The 16,647-nt window shown below is 43.7% G+C and overlaps 2 protein-coding genes and 1 long non-coding RNA gene across 4 annotated transcripts; 1 reads left to right on the top strand and 2 right to left on the bottom strand.

The window, feature by feature from the left end:
- Positions 1-1,300: 1,300 nt before the first annotated feature.
- LOC147229936 (glutathione S-transferase kappa 1-like) lies at positions 1,301-4,930 on the bottom strand. 2 transcript variants are annotated; one of them, XM_086155702.1, is made up of 8 exons: positions 4,813-4,930; positions 4,158-4,234; positions 3,986-4,067; positions 3,133-3,261; positions 2,180-2,325; positions 1,980-2,096; positions 1,808-1,901; positions 1,301-1,589 (listed from the first exon to the last, which is right to left on the bottom strand). In XM_086155702.1, exons 2-8 carry the CDS (start codon positions 4,224-4,226, stop codon positions 1,540-1,542), a joined length of 687 nt encoding a protein of 228 aa, XP_086011828.1. In that variant the 5' UTR covers positions 4,227-4,234; positions 4,813-4,930; the 3' UTR covers positions 1,301-1,539. The 2 variants fall into 2 exon arrangements, with proteins under 2 accessions (XP_086011828.1, XP_086011829.1); XM_086155703.1 differs by having other exon boundaries at positions 4,158-4,281; positions 4,813-4,886.
- Positions 4,931-5,632: 702 nt separating this feature from the next.
- Positions 5,633-15,755, bottom strand: rap1gapl (RAP1 GTPase activating protein-like). The gene is made up of 18 exons (XM_086155717.1): positions 15,645-15,755; positions 14,614-14,713; positions 14,492-14,527; positions 14,361-14,408; positions 12,742-12,921; positions 12,103-12,200; positions 10,706-10,784; positions 10,578-10,631; positions 10,021-10,104; positions 9,841-9,941; positions 9,617-9,746; positions 9,383-9,544; positions 8,423-8,494; positions 7,994-8,080; positions 7,009-7,164; positions 6,853-6,936; positions 6,431-6,450; positions 5,633-6,364 (listed from the first exon to the last, which is right to left on the bottom strand). The coding sequence occupies exons 1-18, from the start codon at positions 15,710-15,712 to the stop codon at positions 6,274-6,276; spliced, it is 1,650 nt and encodes a 549-aa protein (XP_086011843.1). The 5' UTR covers positions 15,713-15,755; the 3' UTR covers positions 5,633-6,273.
- LOC147229938 (uncharacterized) lies at positions 9,890-12,998 on the top strand. The gene is made up of 3 exons (XR_015106836.1): positions 9,890-10,757; positions 12,142-12,212; positions 12,719-12,998. It is a non-coding gene; the product is annotated as an uncharacterized LOC147229938 (long non-coding RNA).
- Positions 15,756-16,647: the final 892 nt, after the last annotated feature.

The raw sequence follows: 16,647 nt of genomic DNA on the forward strand, positions 1-16,647 counted from the left end.
TGTCCTCTTTGTCCCGAGGAAACTGGTCTAACAGCATCTTCTTTTTTTATTTTTCATTCTTTTGTTCTGAAACCCGTCGGCCCGGATTGTTATTCCTTTTTTTTTTTTTTAATTTGATCTATTTTTTTCTCGCTGCCATTTTTACGACGCGTCGCTGCAGGAGACTCAACTTTGGACGCAATTTATGACCCAAGTGACCGACACACACCCAGCACATTATATAAAGAAACATGGACACACATTCAGTCATAAACGCACGCACGCACGCACGCACACACACACACACACACACACACACACACACACACACACACACACACACACTAATCATCTGTTATCAGTCACACACACCTAGCACTATACACACACACACAGAAATATACACTTTAGACCACAACACAAGCAATCACAAACATAGCAAGAATCTTCCGCACGCGCACGCACACACACACACACACACCCACCCGTACACACATGTAAACATAGAAATATACACACACACTCCAGAACTTAATCCCACCATCACAAACACATTATAAGAATATCGCGTAAACACACAAGCGGACACATACACACACTCTAATGTTCCATTATGCACATCCCAAGCCCACACACACACACCTAGCACCCATAAACACACATTTGCACTTAGAAATATAAACACACTCTCAACCACGCCACCGACAAGCACAAACACACAGCAAGAAACCCCCATACACGCGCACACACACACACGTACACATAGAAATGAACACACTCTCCATCACAACACCAACAATCACAAATACATAAAAAACATACACATACACTAACGTTCCGGTATACACACATAGTGAGAACCCCTCCCCCTGAATAGGTACACACACTTATTACCCATACAGATACACACACACATCTCTTGTACACATACGCAAAAGAAATACACATTCATTCATGTTGTTATGCCCCCCATGTGCAGTCAGACACACACCTTCCACCCATCTGGACACACACACACACACACTCACACTCACACACTACTGAGTAACCCCATACACACACACATTCTCAAAACCAGACACATACATATTAAAAATTAACACACATAGCTCAAATGCACCGACAAACACATTAGCACCTGCACATGCACACACTTAAACACAAATACTTCCGAACACTGAAATACATACACACATACACAATCACACTCAAGCAAAATACACACAGTCAGATCCCAAAACGCTCGCACACATAAACACTGATAGGATTAGTGAGTGCACACTACTCTAGTCATGACACACACACACACACACACACACAATAATCGATCAGTTTGTGTTTATTAATCAACTGTTACCGATTGGATTATAATCCCATGGGTCCATAATCAATGTTTGATCGCAGCTCATTCAGCGGGCCAGCAGGTAATGGCCATTACAGTTACACTGTTATTACACTGTTATTACTCTGTAATTACACTCTAACCCGCCAGAAAAATCAAAAGTCAAAGCAGGGGATTGGAGCGGTCACAGCAACCCTGTAAGACGGCAGCTGTCCGCGTCACAGTCTGGCTGCCGCTTGGTTGGGCTGGGGTCCGCGCCATGTCTCTCCTGGAGAGGAGGTGGGGACACAAAACCTTTCAAATAATTTATATTAAAATATCAATGTTTTTTTTCTCTTTCATTTGGTTTTCATGTTCCACTAATTTAACCTCAAAGCAAATTTTTTTTAAATAACTTCGGGTTGTTTACAAGTAGTTTATTTCTGCTTTTTTTATCATCAGTTTTTTCATTAAAGTTCTGGGGTTGAAGGTGGGCCCGGGCCTTACCCATGGAGTGGGCCATCAGCTCGAATCTGTCAGAGCCGAAGAACATCTGGGCTTTTCCGTCCAGGTGGCACAGCATGAGGGGGAAGCCGAAGGCCTGGAGGGGGAAGCGGAGCGTTCAGAACCGAGACCGCTCGCTGCCGAACATGGCGGCGGTGGCGAGATCCACACCGACCCCGTGATCCAGAGCCTCCTGCGTGGTTTTTTTCAACTTCTCCTTGATGTGCTGGGAGGAGCTCAGCCGGTTGAGGTCTTCGATCTCTGCGCCACTAAGCCCCGCCTTCGTCGCCGCCTGGTTTGAAATACAAGAGTGCCCGGGGTTTGTAGGCGCCGCTCCAGATGGCGTGACTCCGCCCCCCCCCAATCACGCGGTACCTCGGACAACGACGCCAGCTCCGTGATGTCCTTGTCCTTGCTCCAGATCCTCCGCCAGAGTTCCCGGGAAACACGCTCCACCTTTTGGGAACCGCCGGCCTCGCGCTCCTGCACCGCCGTCACAAAGCGCATGGCGGACAGCGAGCCTGAGCGGGAGGGTAAATTAAAAAAAATGCAGGGAAATATTGAAATTAAGATGAAATCACTTGGAGATCTGGTGATGTCATGGCTCACAAAAAAAGAATCAGCTGGTTTAAGTGGATTCAGGAGGGAACACACACACACAAACAGAGTAGCCAGATTTGGGAGGAGGGTCAAAACAAATATGATTGAAATGAGTATTCATTTTGTATTTAGTATATATTGTGTATTTAGTATATTTGATTGACATAAGTATATATTGTATATATTTGGTATATATTATGTATGTAGTATAATATATGATTGAAATGAGTTCTATCTGATGTTGGTGACAGCAGAGTGGGTTTCTCCTCCCTTACCCCCTAAGCTAGCTAACGTCTGTGTGCACAGTGGACTACGTGGAGCACATGTGTGTGTGTGTTTGTGTGTGTGTGTGTGTGCGCGTGTCCACTGCTGAATCCTTCCCAGGTCAATTCACTGTGTGAATTCGGGATCATCACCTAATTCTGTTCCGCTAGCTTGAATTACTGTTACAATAATAGCATCTGGCCAACGTTTGCACCGTTTCTCAATTATCTACATTCAATTCAATATTTTTGGGCACGTTAAATGGAATTTGAATTTATTTATCAAGTTAAATAATCATAATTCTGTCATTTACGAAAAGTTGCGATTGCATTTTTTTTTAAGTCTTGTTTCACTCCCTGTGGTTCCCCTGCAGGTTTGACCACCCCTTTGCTTTGATGCATTTATCTCTGTAGGCTCCCGACTCGTCCCCCTTTTTACATACGTGACAGTTTACAGCACCGCACCTTTTTTAAACATGGCATCAAAGGGGTCCGAGGGCGCCCTCAGCGGGACGTCGAAGTACTGGGCCAGCCGCCGCAGGTCCTCCGTCATGTACAGGAACTTGTTGGGAACCAGGCCGGGGGGCTTGTTCCCTGTGGGGTCAGAAGGAATTTAAAATCCCTCTACTCACCTTCGAACCTGACCGCAGGCCTCAGGGCTACTTGTGAGCCTTTGGTGCGCGAGCTCCTCTTCTGTGGGAACCATCTTTCGATCTCAACGGGACAGGGAGGACACCCACTCTTTGTTTACGAATAGGGGCTGATGGAACTTATAGTTAGCGCTATGCTAACCCCCTAGTTATATAGTGGGCTTCCTGTGCTTGGGGATATCCCATGAGTTCACTCTTCCTATCCTTTCTGCTCTCGTGTTCTTTCATCAATTCATGATAGCAACCTCTTCTCTCAGGTTCCCAGGGTTTGATTTGCTGCAGCGCCGCTGTTACTTATTTTCCTAATATCAAAGCTATTATTGTAGAACGCAGCTGTTAGCATGTAACTGTTAGCGCTACTAGCATGATCTCGCTTTCTGACTCCAACCGGTCGAGACAGAAGGCCGCCAGCGTTGAGCTGGATCTGTTTGAGGTTTCTGCATCGGCAAAAAGTAGTTTTTCTCTCATGGCGCTCATGGCGGGGGTCAATAATGGCTTTCTGTTTCAACTTTTTTCTGATTATTTGGTCCAGGCCTGCTCTACGCCGTATGTGTCATGGGACAGCTGGGTTGCGACTGTGGCGCCGTGTTGATAAAAAAAAAATCAGACTGGACATTAGTGGTTTCCACCAGCAGGCCATAGGGGTCCGACTTCCCGAAGATGCCTACCGGATCCGGCCATGACCCCACCGAGGAAAGCGGGCCGCAGCTGGAGGTCAATGTTCCACACATTCCTGTAACGACACATCACCTACAGACCAGAACCCGGGTAAGGAGGTGTTAGCTTGAATGTTTGACTTAATGGTAAACACAAGAGGGGAAAACCAAACCCAGCACGAACCTCGAAGGCAAGCCAGGAATAAGGAGAGACCACATCGTAGAACAACTCCACCACCTTCCTGGAGGACATCTTCTGATCTGTGCAGGAAAGTGACCCGCCGCTCACTGGGTGAGAGGTCAACCGTCTGCGAACCGCGTGATTTGTTTATCTTTTTTCTTATTATTTTTTTTGCGCGACGGTTACTGCTGTTTACGGTTCAGTATGTTACAAAGAGTTCGCGATGGATGGACCCGAACGGGTAGTTAGCGTCGCTGACTTCAACGTATAATAGTGTTTGTTTTTTTTCTAAGCTTAGTTTAAAGCGCTTCCGGTTTGGGCGGAAGCTTATTTTTAAAGGACGTGAACGTAGGTTATAAAAGCGTGAACTTGACGATTAAAAACAAAGTAAGGTGAAAAAAGTAATTTGAAGATGGGCGGGATGAACAAGACGCAACAAGTGGAAAGCGGACACAATGTGTGGTTACTTCCAGATTTTAAAACGGTTAAACTTTTGTGCGTAATACACTATATGCTTTAGCGAAATGTTTTCTTTAGAGGCTGCTAAGCTAATTGGTTTAAAGTTTCGTGTTGTTTTTTTCGCTTGGTTCTTACGTTGGCTTACGATTCGAAAAGCAACGTAAAATAAATGTAAAAAATACCACGAAATTATGAGTACCTGCTCAAATTCTTTTGACAGAACGCGACGGCGGCCGCTGCTCTTCTTTGTTTGTTGTTGTGATTGTTTTGATACGCAGCCTCCAATAGCCGCCTCCTGCCGGAACGGAAGTAACACTGCAGCTTCCGGAAGCCGGACGTTTCCCGGACGACTGTTTGTAAACATACCGATTAGCAGCAGCGAGCTAAACCAACTAGCAGGAGAGCTTTGGAGTGATCTGCGCAGAGAAATGCAAAAAAAAAAAAAAAATTCACTCCCTATCCAGTGTATCCCCTGTTCGCCTTTGCTTTTCTCAACATGTTCGTCAATGTCTGGATTGATACTTTAATCAACGAAGAATGGATGGATACAGTCGTTCAGTCATTGACTGGCTGAATTTATGTTTTATTTAATATGTTGATACATTTAATATTTGAGTCAATGTATGGATGAGTTTGATGTTTCAGTCAATGCATGAATGAATTAAAATTTCCTCATCAATTACTGTATTCATGAAGGTTTCATTTAATGTATGGATGAAGATAATGTTGTAGACAGTGTATCAATGAATCCAATGTTTTAGTCAGTGGATGGATGGATTTAGTGTTTAGTGAATGAATAGATGAATTCATGGCTGTTACCGTAGTGTGTAGATGAATTGGGCTGAAGCAGTGTGATGTCATGTACCGCTTGGTTCATGCATGTGATGAAATGTTGTTTATACTCCTCCCCATTTTGGTTTCCATGGCACCACAGATGGAAACCAGCAATGTGTCTGGAATCAGTTTTTCTTTACATCAATAAATCAAATCAAATAAAATGAAAAACAACAATTGCAATCTTCTTCAAATACACATTTTATTTCCTACATCCTCTGACTCCTGTCACTGAAGCACTTCCAGACTTTACCACTTGGGGGTTTCCTTTTGCCCGCCTTTCAGCCTCTCTTGTCATCTTTGTGTTTTATATATATGCATTTTGCAGAAACAAGGATGCAGGTTTGAATTTCTCTGTAATATCACTGTTATGACAGCATAACAAACACCTCACATGTCGGTCGGTGAACACAGAACCCACAGAACAAACATTGGGCTCGACTGTCTCGCTCATTAACTTATGAAATTTCATGACGCAAGTGCCATTTTTAAATTTCGTGATCCAGAACATGCAGTGTTTTTTATGGTATTATTTTGAAGGGAATTTCTCCAATATTTTCACTGTTTTGCGAATGTTGTTGTTTTGTTTTTCAGGGATTTTCTCCCTGGTTTACCTTCTCCAGCTCCATCTGATCAATGTCCAAGACCAGGTGAACCTGAGAAGGTCTCTTGCGGTTTCCAGTTCCTCGATGCCGGGGCCCTGCTGGGAACCTCCTGCGGGCGGAACGCCCTGGAAACGCCGGCCGCACTAGAACACTCGTCTCCTGGAGACGTCCGAGGCTAAGATTCTCCATCTATCTAGGTATAAAGAGTGGTTCTCAGCCGTCTATGGTTCCCCCTCAGGACTGGCCGGGTCTCCGGATTCTGCTGGGACCAGAGCTTCGGCAGGGGCCCCGGTGGCCCCTGGGGACCTGTCGCTGCAATGCAAGACCCATGTCAGGAACTCGGACTGTATACGAAATGTTTTTTCACTTTATTCTCACCTTTCCCCATCTCTCTCCGCCTGAAATGTAAAAAAATTACATATTTAGTATTAAATGTTAATTTTCCGCAGTTAAAATTATTTCAGAATTTGCACAGAGATGAATAAAATACACTTTTTCATTCAGTTTTCAACAGGAATGTTCTCATATGAGTGGACTATCAAATTTCTAGCTTGTACATATAAATATTAATATAATGGACATAATTCTCCATTGAAAACATCATGCATTACTGGGGGCTGCCGCTAGGGGATGCAATCAACATCCTTATATAATATTAACCATTTTATTAAAAAGGTTTTATTTTGGAAAAAAAACAATTGTTTCTTTGTTGATTTTTTTCCTGGATTTTTTGTCTAACACAAACTCGGTTAATATAATTTCAGTGTTATATTTTGTAAGGTTATTCCGCGAACGCTCACCTTCGTTTTCTGCAAGGGGACTCCGCCACTCCTCCTCGGGGGACCCGGGGTCTCGAAGGAGTGGCTCCTGACCCTGATGGCCCTCTGACGATCAGAAAAAAGTCCCTCAGGGACACTAAATCATGGACTGTAATGGGTAAGTAGCTCAAAATTCACCTTAAAGTTTTCAATGAAGCCTCCGGTCCCCTCACTGGGGCCACGGGCGTTCTCCGAAGTGGAGAGGGCGGCCAAGGAGGCATCCCCTGTCATGCATTGGGAGCGCAGGGCCAGTTCAGCCTGCAGGCTCTCTAGCAGCATGGAGCGGGTCCTCAGCTAGAAAATAAAAATTTAAATTATGATTAGAATTATTACTTCCAATAGTCAGATATTTCAGTAATCAACACTATTTACTATAATCATTGTTTTTTTTAGTTTTAATATTCATTTTTATCAATGATAAGGCTAATAATAATTCAATCATCAATACTATAGTATTACTATTTTTTTTTATAATTGCATTGTAAAATATTGTATCAAACCATTATTATTATTATCATTATTATTATTATTATTATTAGTAGTAGTAGTAGTAGTAGTAGTAGTATATGATATAATGAATAATAATACTAATACTACTACCATTACTATTCCAACTCCTACTCTTAGCTATTAGTAGTACTAAGAATAATAAACATTTTTACTATGAATGACATGATAAATGAATGAATATATCATTAAACATTATACTGTAATTAATACACATAATGCTAATAACAATACCGCTACTCCCAATGATAATCATTTTAATAGAAATTATACTTTCAATCAACATTTGAGTAGAATATGATAATTAATATTATTTAACAAAATGATATCCTATAGTCATTAGTATTAAAATAATGTGTATAACATTTTTACTACTACTACTGCTGCTGCTACTAATATAAAATTTGTTATTATCAATCAGCGCTCATTGTGAAAAATTCACAGAAAATGATCAATAATAAGTAAAAATAATCGGCAGAAAATTAGCCAAATAGCCATATAAAAATGAATGACTTCAACACTCGGGAAGCAACTATTCCAAAAAATAAAAAAAATAAAATTGAAAATACATCAAACCAGCCGAAAATGTAATGATTAAAAGTCAGAGCAGACTTGCCTCCAGCCGGCTGAAGCGCTCGGCCTTGTAGCAGGAGATCTCCGCGTTGATCAGCTTGGTCAGCAGGAACTCCCGGAGCACGGAACGCTGCAGAGGCAGACGGAAGCAGAAAGACTTTCTCAGAAATCTGCGTTAACTTGCGGTAATAACAGGAAAACCAGTGGGTCAGCAGAAGTCATCCGGGTTTAATTTGGAAAAAAAAAAAAGTAAATTAAATTGAAAATAGAATTAAAAAAATGAATAAAATAACAATAAAAATACACAAACGATACCCTGAATGAATCAGGAAATTTTCAGGAAGTTGCTTGAGGATTAAGGCAGAATTGAAACCGTGATGATAGAGAAACGGTTGGTAAAAGGAGAAAGTAATCAGGCGGGGGGGAGGAAGAGGAGGAGGATAGGGGGATGGGTTCTGGTGGGTTCTCTCACGTTGGAGAAGGTGGGCGGGTTTGGGAGAACCGGACCGAAGGGCGGGACGTCTTCTCTGGCTGCGATGGAGACCTGGCAACCAGGAAAACAGGGCAGAATCAGCTCCTGGGTGTCATCCCAGTGGTTTCAAAGCAACATTTCTATTATTATAATTATTGGATGTCTGACTCCAGGTTGTTTGTTCTCGTGGGATCTGAGGAACCTTTGACTTGTGTGCAAATTCCCACCAGTTTCTCACAGATTCCTTATTTAGCTACTTATTCTTATTTTACCCATTTGAGGATTTTTTTTAAAGTATTTTTTTCAGTACACTGTTCAGGTGGACTTCTTCTGTTTTTGTTAAACATTTTAAGGAATTATTATTATTATTATTGATAATAATAATAATTTAGATTGCCAATAATATTTCTGATAATTTATATTAATAATCAAATAAAATCTTAAAACAAGTGATGATGATGTAATATTTGATAATCTAGTCATACAGATAATAACGATATAAGAATAAAAATAAGAATACGAACAACTTTATTTATCCCGAAGGAAATTGTTGTGCCAGAGTTTCAAGTAAAACATAACAATAATAAATAATAGCAGGAAACTGTATAAACAGTAAAAAAAGGGGGGGAGAATAAGAAATACAAATAAAACTATAAAGTGTCAAAGTCAAGGCTATAAAGTGTTTTAAGGTCTTAATATATTGATAATCAGATGATGATAATGTAATGTAACTAAGAATTATGAAAATGTGTGAATTAATAACAATAATCAGCACAAATTATGAAACAATCAGAGAACATAATTTATAATCATTATCAGCAATTAGATGAAAATTAACAAAATCAATAAATAAAATAGTGCAATAAAAGAGATGTGACCCCATTATACAGGAGGCAATTATTTAAAAAAATTAATTTAGAAAATTAAATCGTCATAATAAAGATGGGACCCCCCCCCCACCTGGAAGGAGGGTTGCTCCGTCGGCCGCGGCCCCCGCAGCTGGCGCACCACCAGGAAGCAGTGCAGGAAGTGTGACTTGATCGCGTCGGGGACAAACGTTGTCCGGCCCTCCTGGAAGACCAGCGCCACAATGTCGTTTCCCACGTGACGTTTCCTCTGCAGCTGCAAGACACAGTGTTAGCGAGCGACGGTGGTGGGGGCGGGGTTGTCATGGCGCCGTTGGGGGCCGCTGACCTGCTGGGGGTCGCCGTCGGTGAACGGCAGCTTGGTGGCGACGTGGAACATGATCTCTCTGCCGCGATAGGAAGTGAAGACGGTCTCATTTCCTGTCTGGCCGTGATTGACGTCCAAACCCCCCCTGAACCTGAGAGGGGGGTTAGAAAGACAAAAACACCTTAAAATTCACCTTTAAATCTCAAATATTTCCCTTAAACGTCACGGCGACGGGAGACCTTCACCCTTCAAATCCACGCAGCAGAACCGTTTCTCCCAGAACGGACAGGAAGTCCCTGAACGCCTCGCTCTCCTGGTTGTTGCTCAGGATGTCCTCTTCGGTCACCTGCGGGAGGAAGAAGGGGGCCGCCGCTGACAGGAAGTGCTGCCACATCCCCTGAAAAGTAACACTCCCGACCGTCTACCTGACCCTCCTTCTGGTAGAGAACGCCGAATTTGAAATTCGGGGAGAGACGGTGCTCGTCGAACGCCGCGATGAGTTCAGGGGCCTGGTAGGAAAAGCAGACGGTGAGGAACACGACAAAGAACAAAAACTACCACTATGAGAAGAAGAAAAACAAAGAAGGAGACCGGACAACACGGAGAAAAACAAGAATGAAAAGGAGGACAAGAAGAACCAGAAGCAGTTGAAGAAGAACAGGACAAGGTGAAAATTGAGAAGGACATGAAGAACCGAAAGATGAAGAAGAAAAACAATAACAACAGCGTGAATAAAACAATGAAGGACAAGAAAGAAGAAGGGCAACATGGATAATACAAAGAAGAAGAAGGAGGAGAGGAGAGACGAAGAGAGGAATAGAAGAACCAAAAGAAGAAGGACAACAACAACGTAAATGAGACAACAAAGAGGAAAAACATGGACACGACGATCCCAGGATGAGGAGCAGAAGAAGGACAGAAGAACCAAAAGAAGATGAAGAACATCAGAAATAATACAAAGAGGAGGAGAAGGAGTTCCTACCTTGAAGAAACTGACGGCCTGAAACCCGGAGACGGTCACCCTGTTGCAGACCATCTGTGGAGAACAAGAGTGAACTTCAGCTGGGACGGAAGAGAAGGACAGCGATGGGAAAGCAGACAGAAGCGTACCTTGGCCAGGTCTACTGAGGATGGGCTGCTGGAAAACACACTCAGGGAGAAGGTAGAGTGCAGGGAGCACTCCTTCGTCCTGGACACACACACACACACACACACACACACACACACACACACACACATACACACACACACGTACACATACATACAGACACACACACACTCACATACACGTACACACATACAAACACACACACACACACACACACTCACATACATACACACGTGCACATTCTCACATACACACACTCAGGGAAACACACACTCACAGATGCACACAAATAGACACACACTCACGCACACACACATACACACAATCACATACATACACACTCACACACACACATATACATACACACATAAACACACACACATACACACACTCACGGGGAGACAGAGACAGATGCACACAAATAGAGACACTCATTCACAGAGACAAACACACACTTTCACAGAAAGACACAAACACACACACATGCACACACACAAAGACACACACTTTCACAACAAGGCAGACACACACAAATAGAGAGAAACGCACACACACTTTGACAGAAAGACATAGACACACACAAATAGAGAGAAAGACACAGACGGATACATTCACAGACACAAACACACACACAAAGACACACACACAATTTCACAGACACACACAAATGGAGAGAAACACACACACACAGTCACACATATTCACGGATAGACTCAGACACACACGCACACAGATACACATAAACAAACACACAAATAGAGAGACACACACACGTATACATACATAGATGTGTAAATAGTTGCACACACATGCAAATATAGACACACACAGTCATATATCGAGAAAGAGACACACACACATACAGAGACACACACAAACAGAGTGACGCAGTCAGAGACTCGCACAAAAACACACATGCAAATATAGACCCAAAAACACACACACACACATAGTCAGTCATATAGACACACATACATACAGACACACACAACGTACTCAGATAGAGACCCGCACACAAACATGCATGCACATATCGACACAAACACAGAGGACCCACACATGTACACAAAGACACACAAAAAGAGATACATATATGGACAAGCATAGATACAGACACACATACATAAACAAACACACACACACATTGAGAGACACACACAAAAAGAGAGACACACACACAGAGACACATATACACATACAGACACACATACAAAGAGAGATAGACAAAGAGAGACACACATTTGCATACAAATATAGACACACACACACAAAGAGAAACACACATATGTACATACATACACAGACACACACACACACACACACACTCAGTCGTTAGCTCTGTTGTCTTTTGCAGGTGAGGTTAGGAATGCTGCGACATGCATAGAAACAGGAAGTGAACCTCAGAATGACCCTCAGCCTGTTCTCTTCTTCCTCCAAGCACATGGACAGAACCAGCGGGCCCAGAGCCGCATCCACCGCCGTGAACGAGTGATGGTACTGGAACACAGAGTGAGTGAGTGAACAAATGAATGAGTGAGTGAGTGAATGAAAGTGTCAGTGAGTGACTAAATGGAGGGGTGAGCAGGTGAAACAGTGAGAATCTGAATGAATCGGTGAGTGAATGAGTGAGTTAGTGGACAAATTAGTGGGTGAGTGAGGGAAGAAATGAATAATTCACTTGCTGTGTGAGTGATGAGCGACAGTCAGACTGACTAAATAAGTGGGGTAAGAAATGCATGAATGACTGAATGAATGAATGGATTAAATGCATGACTGAATGAATCAGTGAGCGAGTGAATAAGTGAATACTTAAGTTGCTGTGTGAGTGAAGGGCGACTGAGTCAGACTAACTAAATAAGTGAGGTAAGAAATGCATGAATGAGTGAACAAGTGGATGAATGGCATGAGTTAATGATCTCCAGTTAGTTCCATGTTGTGCTCTAGAGAACATTGACGCCTATCCGCCACCCCATAATATTCATTTATAATTTCATGTGTTCTGATTTCACCCCAAGCAAGTTGCAAATGCTCTACCAACCCGCGGGCAGAAGAACTCCCGGAAGATGGTGGCCTCGCCATCCCTCTCCATGAGCTCATACGGTCCGGCGCCGACCTGGGGCAGGGGGGTGGTGCCATCGGAGGGGGGGTCGATCCAGTAGCCCCCCGTCTTGGACGGCAGGACGAGGGGGAGGTCCCCGCCCAGCGTCGAGAGCCGAGACTGACGGGGAGGCAGAGTCACACAGGCCAAAAACAGAACAGGTCATTTAACTGGAGAGCTTTAATTGGTCGTCATGTTGTCGCAGGGACTTCTGGGAGTCTACTGTTTTCTTCTTCTTCTCCTTTGGGCTTTTCCCTTCATGGGTCACCACAACAAATCAGCCTTCTCCATCTAACTCTATTCTCTGTATCCTCCACTTTGAACTTCTTTGTTACCCCTACAGCACACTGCACCACTATCTCACAGCTAGCATACATGTCCTGCACCAGTCTAATATACTTCTCTGCCACTCCAGATTTCCTCATACAATTCCAGAGCTCCTCTCTTGGCACCCTGTCATATGCTTTTTCTACATCTACAAAAACACAATGCAGCTCCCTCTGGCCTTTTCTGTACTTCTCTATTTGCATTCTCAAAGCAAATACTGCATCTGTACTACTCTTTCTAGGCATGCAGCCATACTGCTGTTCCCAAATGATGACTTCTGCTCTCAGTCTAGTTTCCACTACTCTTTCCCATAACTTCATTGTATGGCTCATCAACTTTATTCCCTCTGTAGTTGCTGCGATTTTGCACATCCCCCTTATTCTTAAAAATAGGCACCATCACACTTCCTCTCCATTCTTCAGGCATCTTCTCACTCTCTAAGATCCTGTTCAATAATCTAGTCAGAAACTGCCGCTGCCTCTCCTCGACACTTCCACACCTCCACAGATATATCATCAGGACCCACTGCCTTTCTAGTCTTCATCCTCTTCAATGTCATCCTCATTTCACTTTTACTAATCTCTTCTACTTTGTGGTTTACAATAGTCACCTCTTATACTCTTGCCTCTCTTTCATTTTCCACATTCATCAGCTCGTCAAAGTAATCTTTCCATCTTCCCATCAATCTTCTGGTATCTGTCAATACATTCCCCTCTCTATCCTTAATCACCCAGACCTGTTGTACATCCTATCCATCTTTATCTCTCTGTTTCGCCAACCTGTATGGATCATTCCCTCCCTCCTTACTGTCCAACCAAGCATACAAGTCATCATACACCCTTTGTTTTGCCTTTGCTATCTTACATTGTATCTCCCTTTACTCATGTCTGTTCTCTTCAGTCCTCTCAGTATCACACTTCTTCTTTGCTAACTGCTTTCTGATTTAATTTGTAATTTTTGCCTTATTTTTCCAGCCCCTCATGTGACCCTCGTCCAATCAGCTTCCATTGCATTTTAACTAAATTGTTACCCTATTTTATATCTTAGAAAGGAAGAAGCGGAGCCAGTCTCAGGTGACACTATGGCAAGAGGTGGGGCCGAACCTGAAATACGCTTATTAACTCATCCCAGAAAGATCAGTTGGAAACAAAAATGTGCACGCATACACACACACACACACAGCCACACACACACAAACACATGCACGGAATCACATTGCGTGAGAGACAAACCTTCAGAGGCGGGGGGAACGCACAGCGCTGCTCGTCAATGCGGCTGCCCTGGTGGAGGGGAAGCATGCAAGGTAAAAAAAAAATGGCCGTCCAACAGGGAGGTCAAGTGGGCTGGGCCCGACGCCGCTCACCTGCAGCTTCTCAATGATCTCGAACAGCTCAGCATCCTGGGTGGGGAACGTGGAAACAAGTTTAGCGTGGGCAAGAGAGAAAGTAAGTCAAGAATCAGATGGGGTCGCCACGGTGATCCCACCCTCTGGCCGCCGCGGCCACCGCCGCCAGTGGGAGGGCACTTCCTCTGATTGACAGGTGAGTCTGTGGCGGCCGGTGCGTTCCCGTCCTTGGATTCCAAGCTGAAGCAACAGGTTGATTAAGTCAGAGATGATTTCCCCTTTTTTTTCATTTTAGACTTTTAACCATGGGACATGTGGGTAGCAGACAGCGCCCCCTGCTGGTTGCACGGGGTAAAGGCTGTGATAAAGAAATGACCTCGAATCTGAGGACTGACGTTTCTGGGTGTTCTAAAAGGCAAAAACGACTGCACTTGCCCCTATCTATCTATCTATCTATACATATATATCTATATATATATAGATATATATCTATATGTGTGTGTGTGTGTGTGTGTGTGTGTGTGTGTGTGTGTGTGTGTGTGTGTGTATGTATGTATATATACAAGCACCACTCACCCCCCAACCTGGTGGTTTTAGGGGGTAAAAACTACACACCCTGAAGCTCAGAATAAGGGAAAATTAATCCCACAGGGGGTTCTGCCAGGTGAATACGCTTCCTGCTATTTTAGAGGGTAAATATAACCACACAGGAGGTTCTTTGGGGTGGGGGACGCTGCAGGGGGGCCCTTCCAGGCTCCTGCTGCCCTCCCAGGGTGTAAATGAACCCTGCTGGAGGGACATTAACCCTTGCAAGCATCCCCGAGGGGTAGAAATTGCTCTTCTTGCAGTGAAAATAGCTCCCATTGGCAATGCCGTGTAAAGGTGTGGAACTCGAAATGGTACTAATGGGCTAATGGGTAAAGATCACCCCCCCAGGGTGGTATCAGGGGGTAAAAGCTGGCGGCCAAGTGACAGCATGACCCGTCCGACCTCCCGGTGTCAAAACTGACTCCCATCAGAGCACGAATGGGGAAGTGACACACAAGAAAGTGCAGCAAGTTGCAAGAAGAACGACAGAAAGCAAGCGTCGGATCCCTGTGTCGTACGGCGGAGGGGCGAGGGGCGGTTGGATGATTTGCCCCCCACCCCAGCGAAACAAACGCGGACTCACCCTCCGTGCGACCCCAGTGTCAAACTTCTCCCAGAGAGCGAGCCATCATCCCTCCTTCCTCCCTCCATGGCGGCAACCGTTTGCTCGCCGCTCTATTAATTTACTCTCCTCATCGTGTCACTTCCCCTCACCCCCCACCCAGCTTCAGCTTCCCCTTTCTCCCTCTGTCATGCTGTCAGAACCAGCAGCGTTAACCCGCTCATGGTCCGCTCAACCCCAACACACCCAGAATCCCCCCACACACACACACACACACACACACCCTGCTGGGCGAAACCAATCACAATGGACGGATGAATAAATCAATCAAAATCAATAAAAATGTAAAGAAAGAAAGAAGGTGGAGGCATTTGATGCGTTACCCTTTGAGTCTGTGGCAATCATCAATTATTGACACCTCACAGGAGGAGAGGGGGAGCGAGGGAGAAAGGGAGAGAAGGGAAGGATAGTAAAACATAAGAAAAGACAGCATGGAGAAAGAAAAGGGAAGAAGGAGAAAGGACAGATGGAGAGAAATGAAGGACGGAGGGAACAAGATGAAAGTGGGAAATGACAAGAATGGATGGTATTAACGGGAAAATGGAGGAAAAGAAAGGAGGAATGGGAGACGGAAAGAAAAAAGAAAGAAAGAATAGAAGGCTAGTTTTGAACAACAGCTTGGAACAAGGTATATTACATTGATCGATAGATTGATAAACACTTCTGTAGTATTTTCTGTGATTTTTTTTACACAATAACAAAAAAACTCCTTAATTTTACATTTAAAACTTATTTTTATTGTTGTGTTTTTGGTTGTTTTACTGATATTTAATGTGAATTCTTTGATCTCTTATTGATTCAAGTCTTACTGACACAGTCTTTGTTTAAGAATAAGCTTGAAACCTCTCTTTTTTCTAGTTAGTGCTAGGCTAGTTCCAAGCTATGCTGCTAATGGCTTATGATGCTGAGGGATTTCCCATAATGCACTTGTATGGTAGTAACCTTATATCTTCTCCAGAGTCAT

This window comes from Fistularia commersonii, chromosome 11 (genome assembly GCF_037954325.1).
Source record: "Fistularia commersonii isolate RoL2024-O1a breed Wild chromosome 11, RoL_Fcom_v1.0, whole genome shotgun sequence".
NCBI lineage: Eukaryota > Metazoa > Chordata > Actinopteri > Syngnathiformes > Fistulariidae > Fistularia > Fistularia commersonii.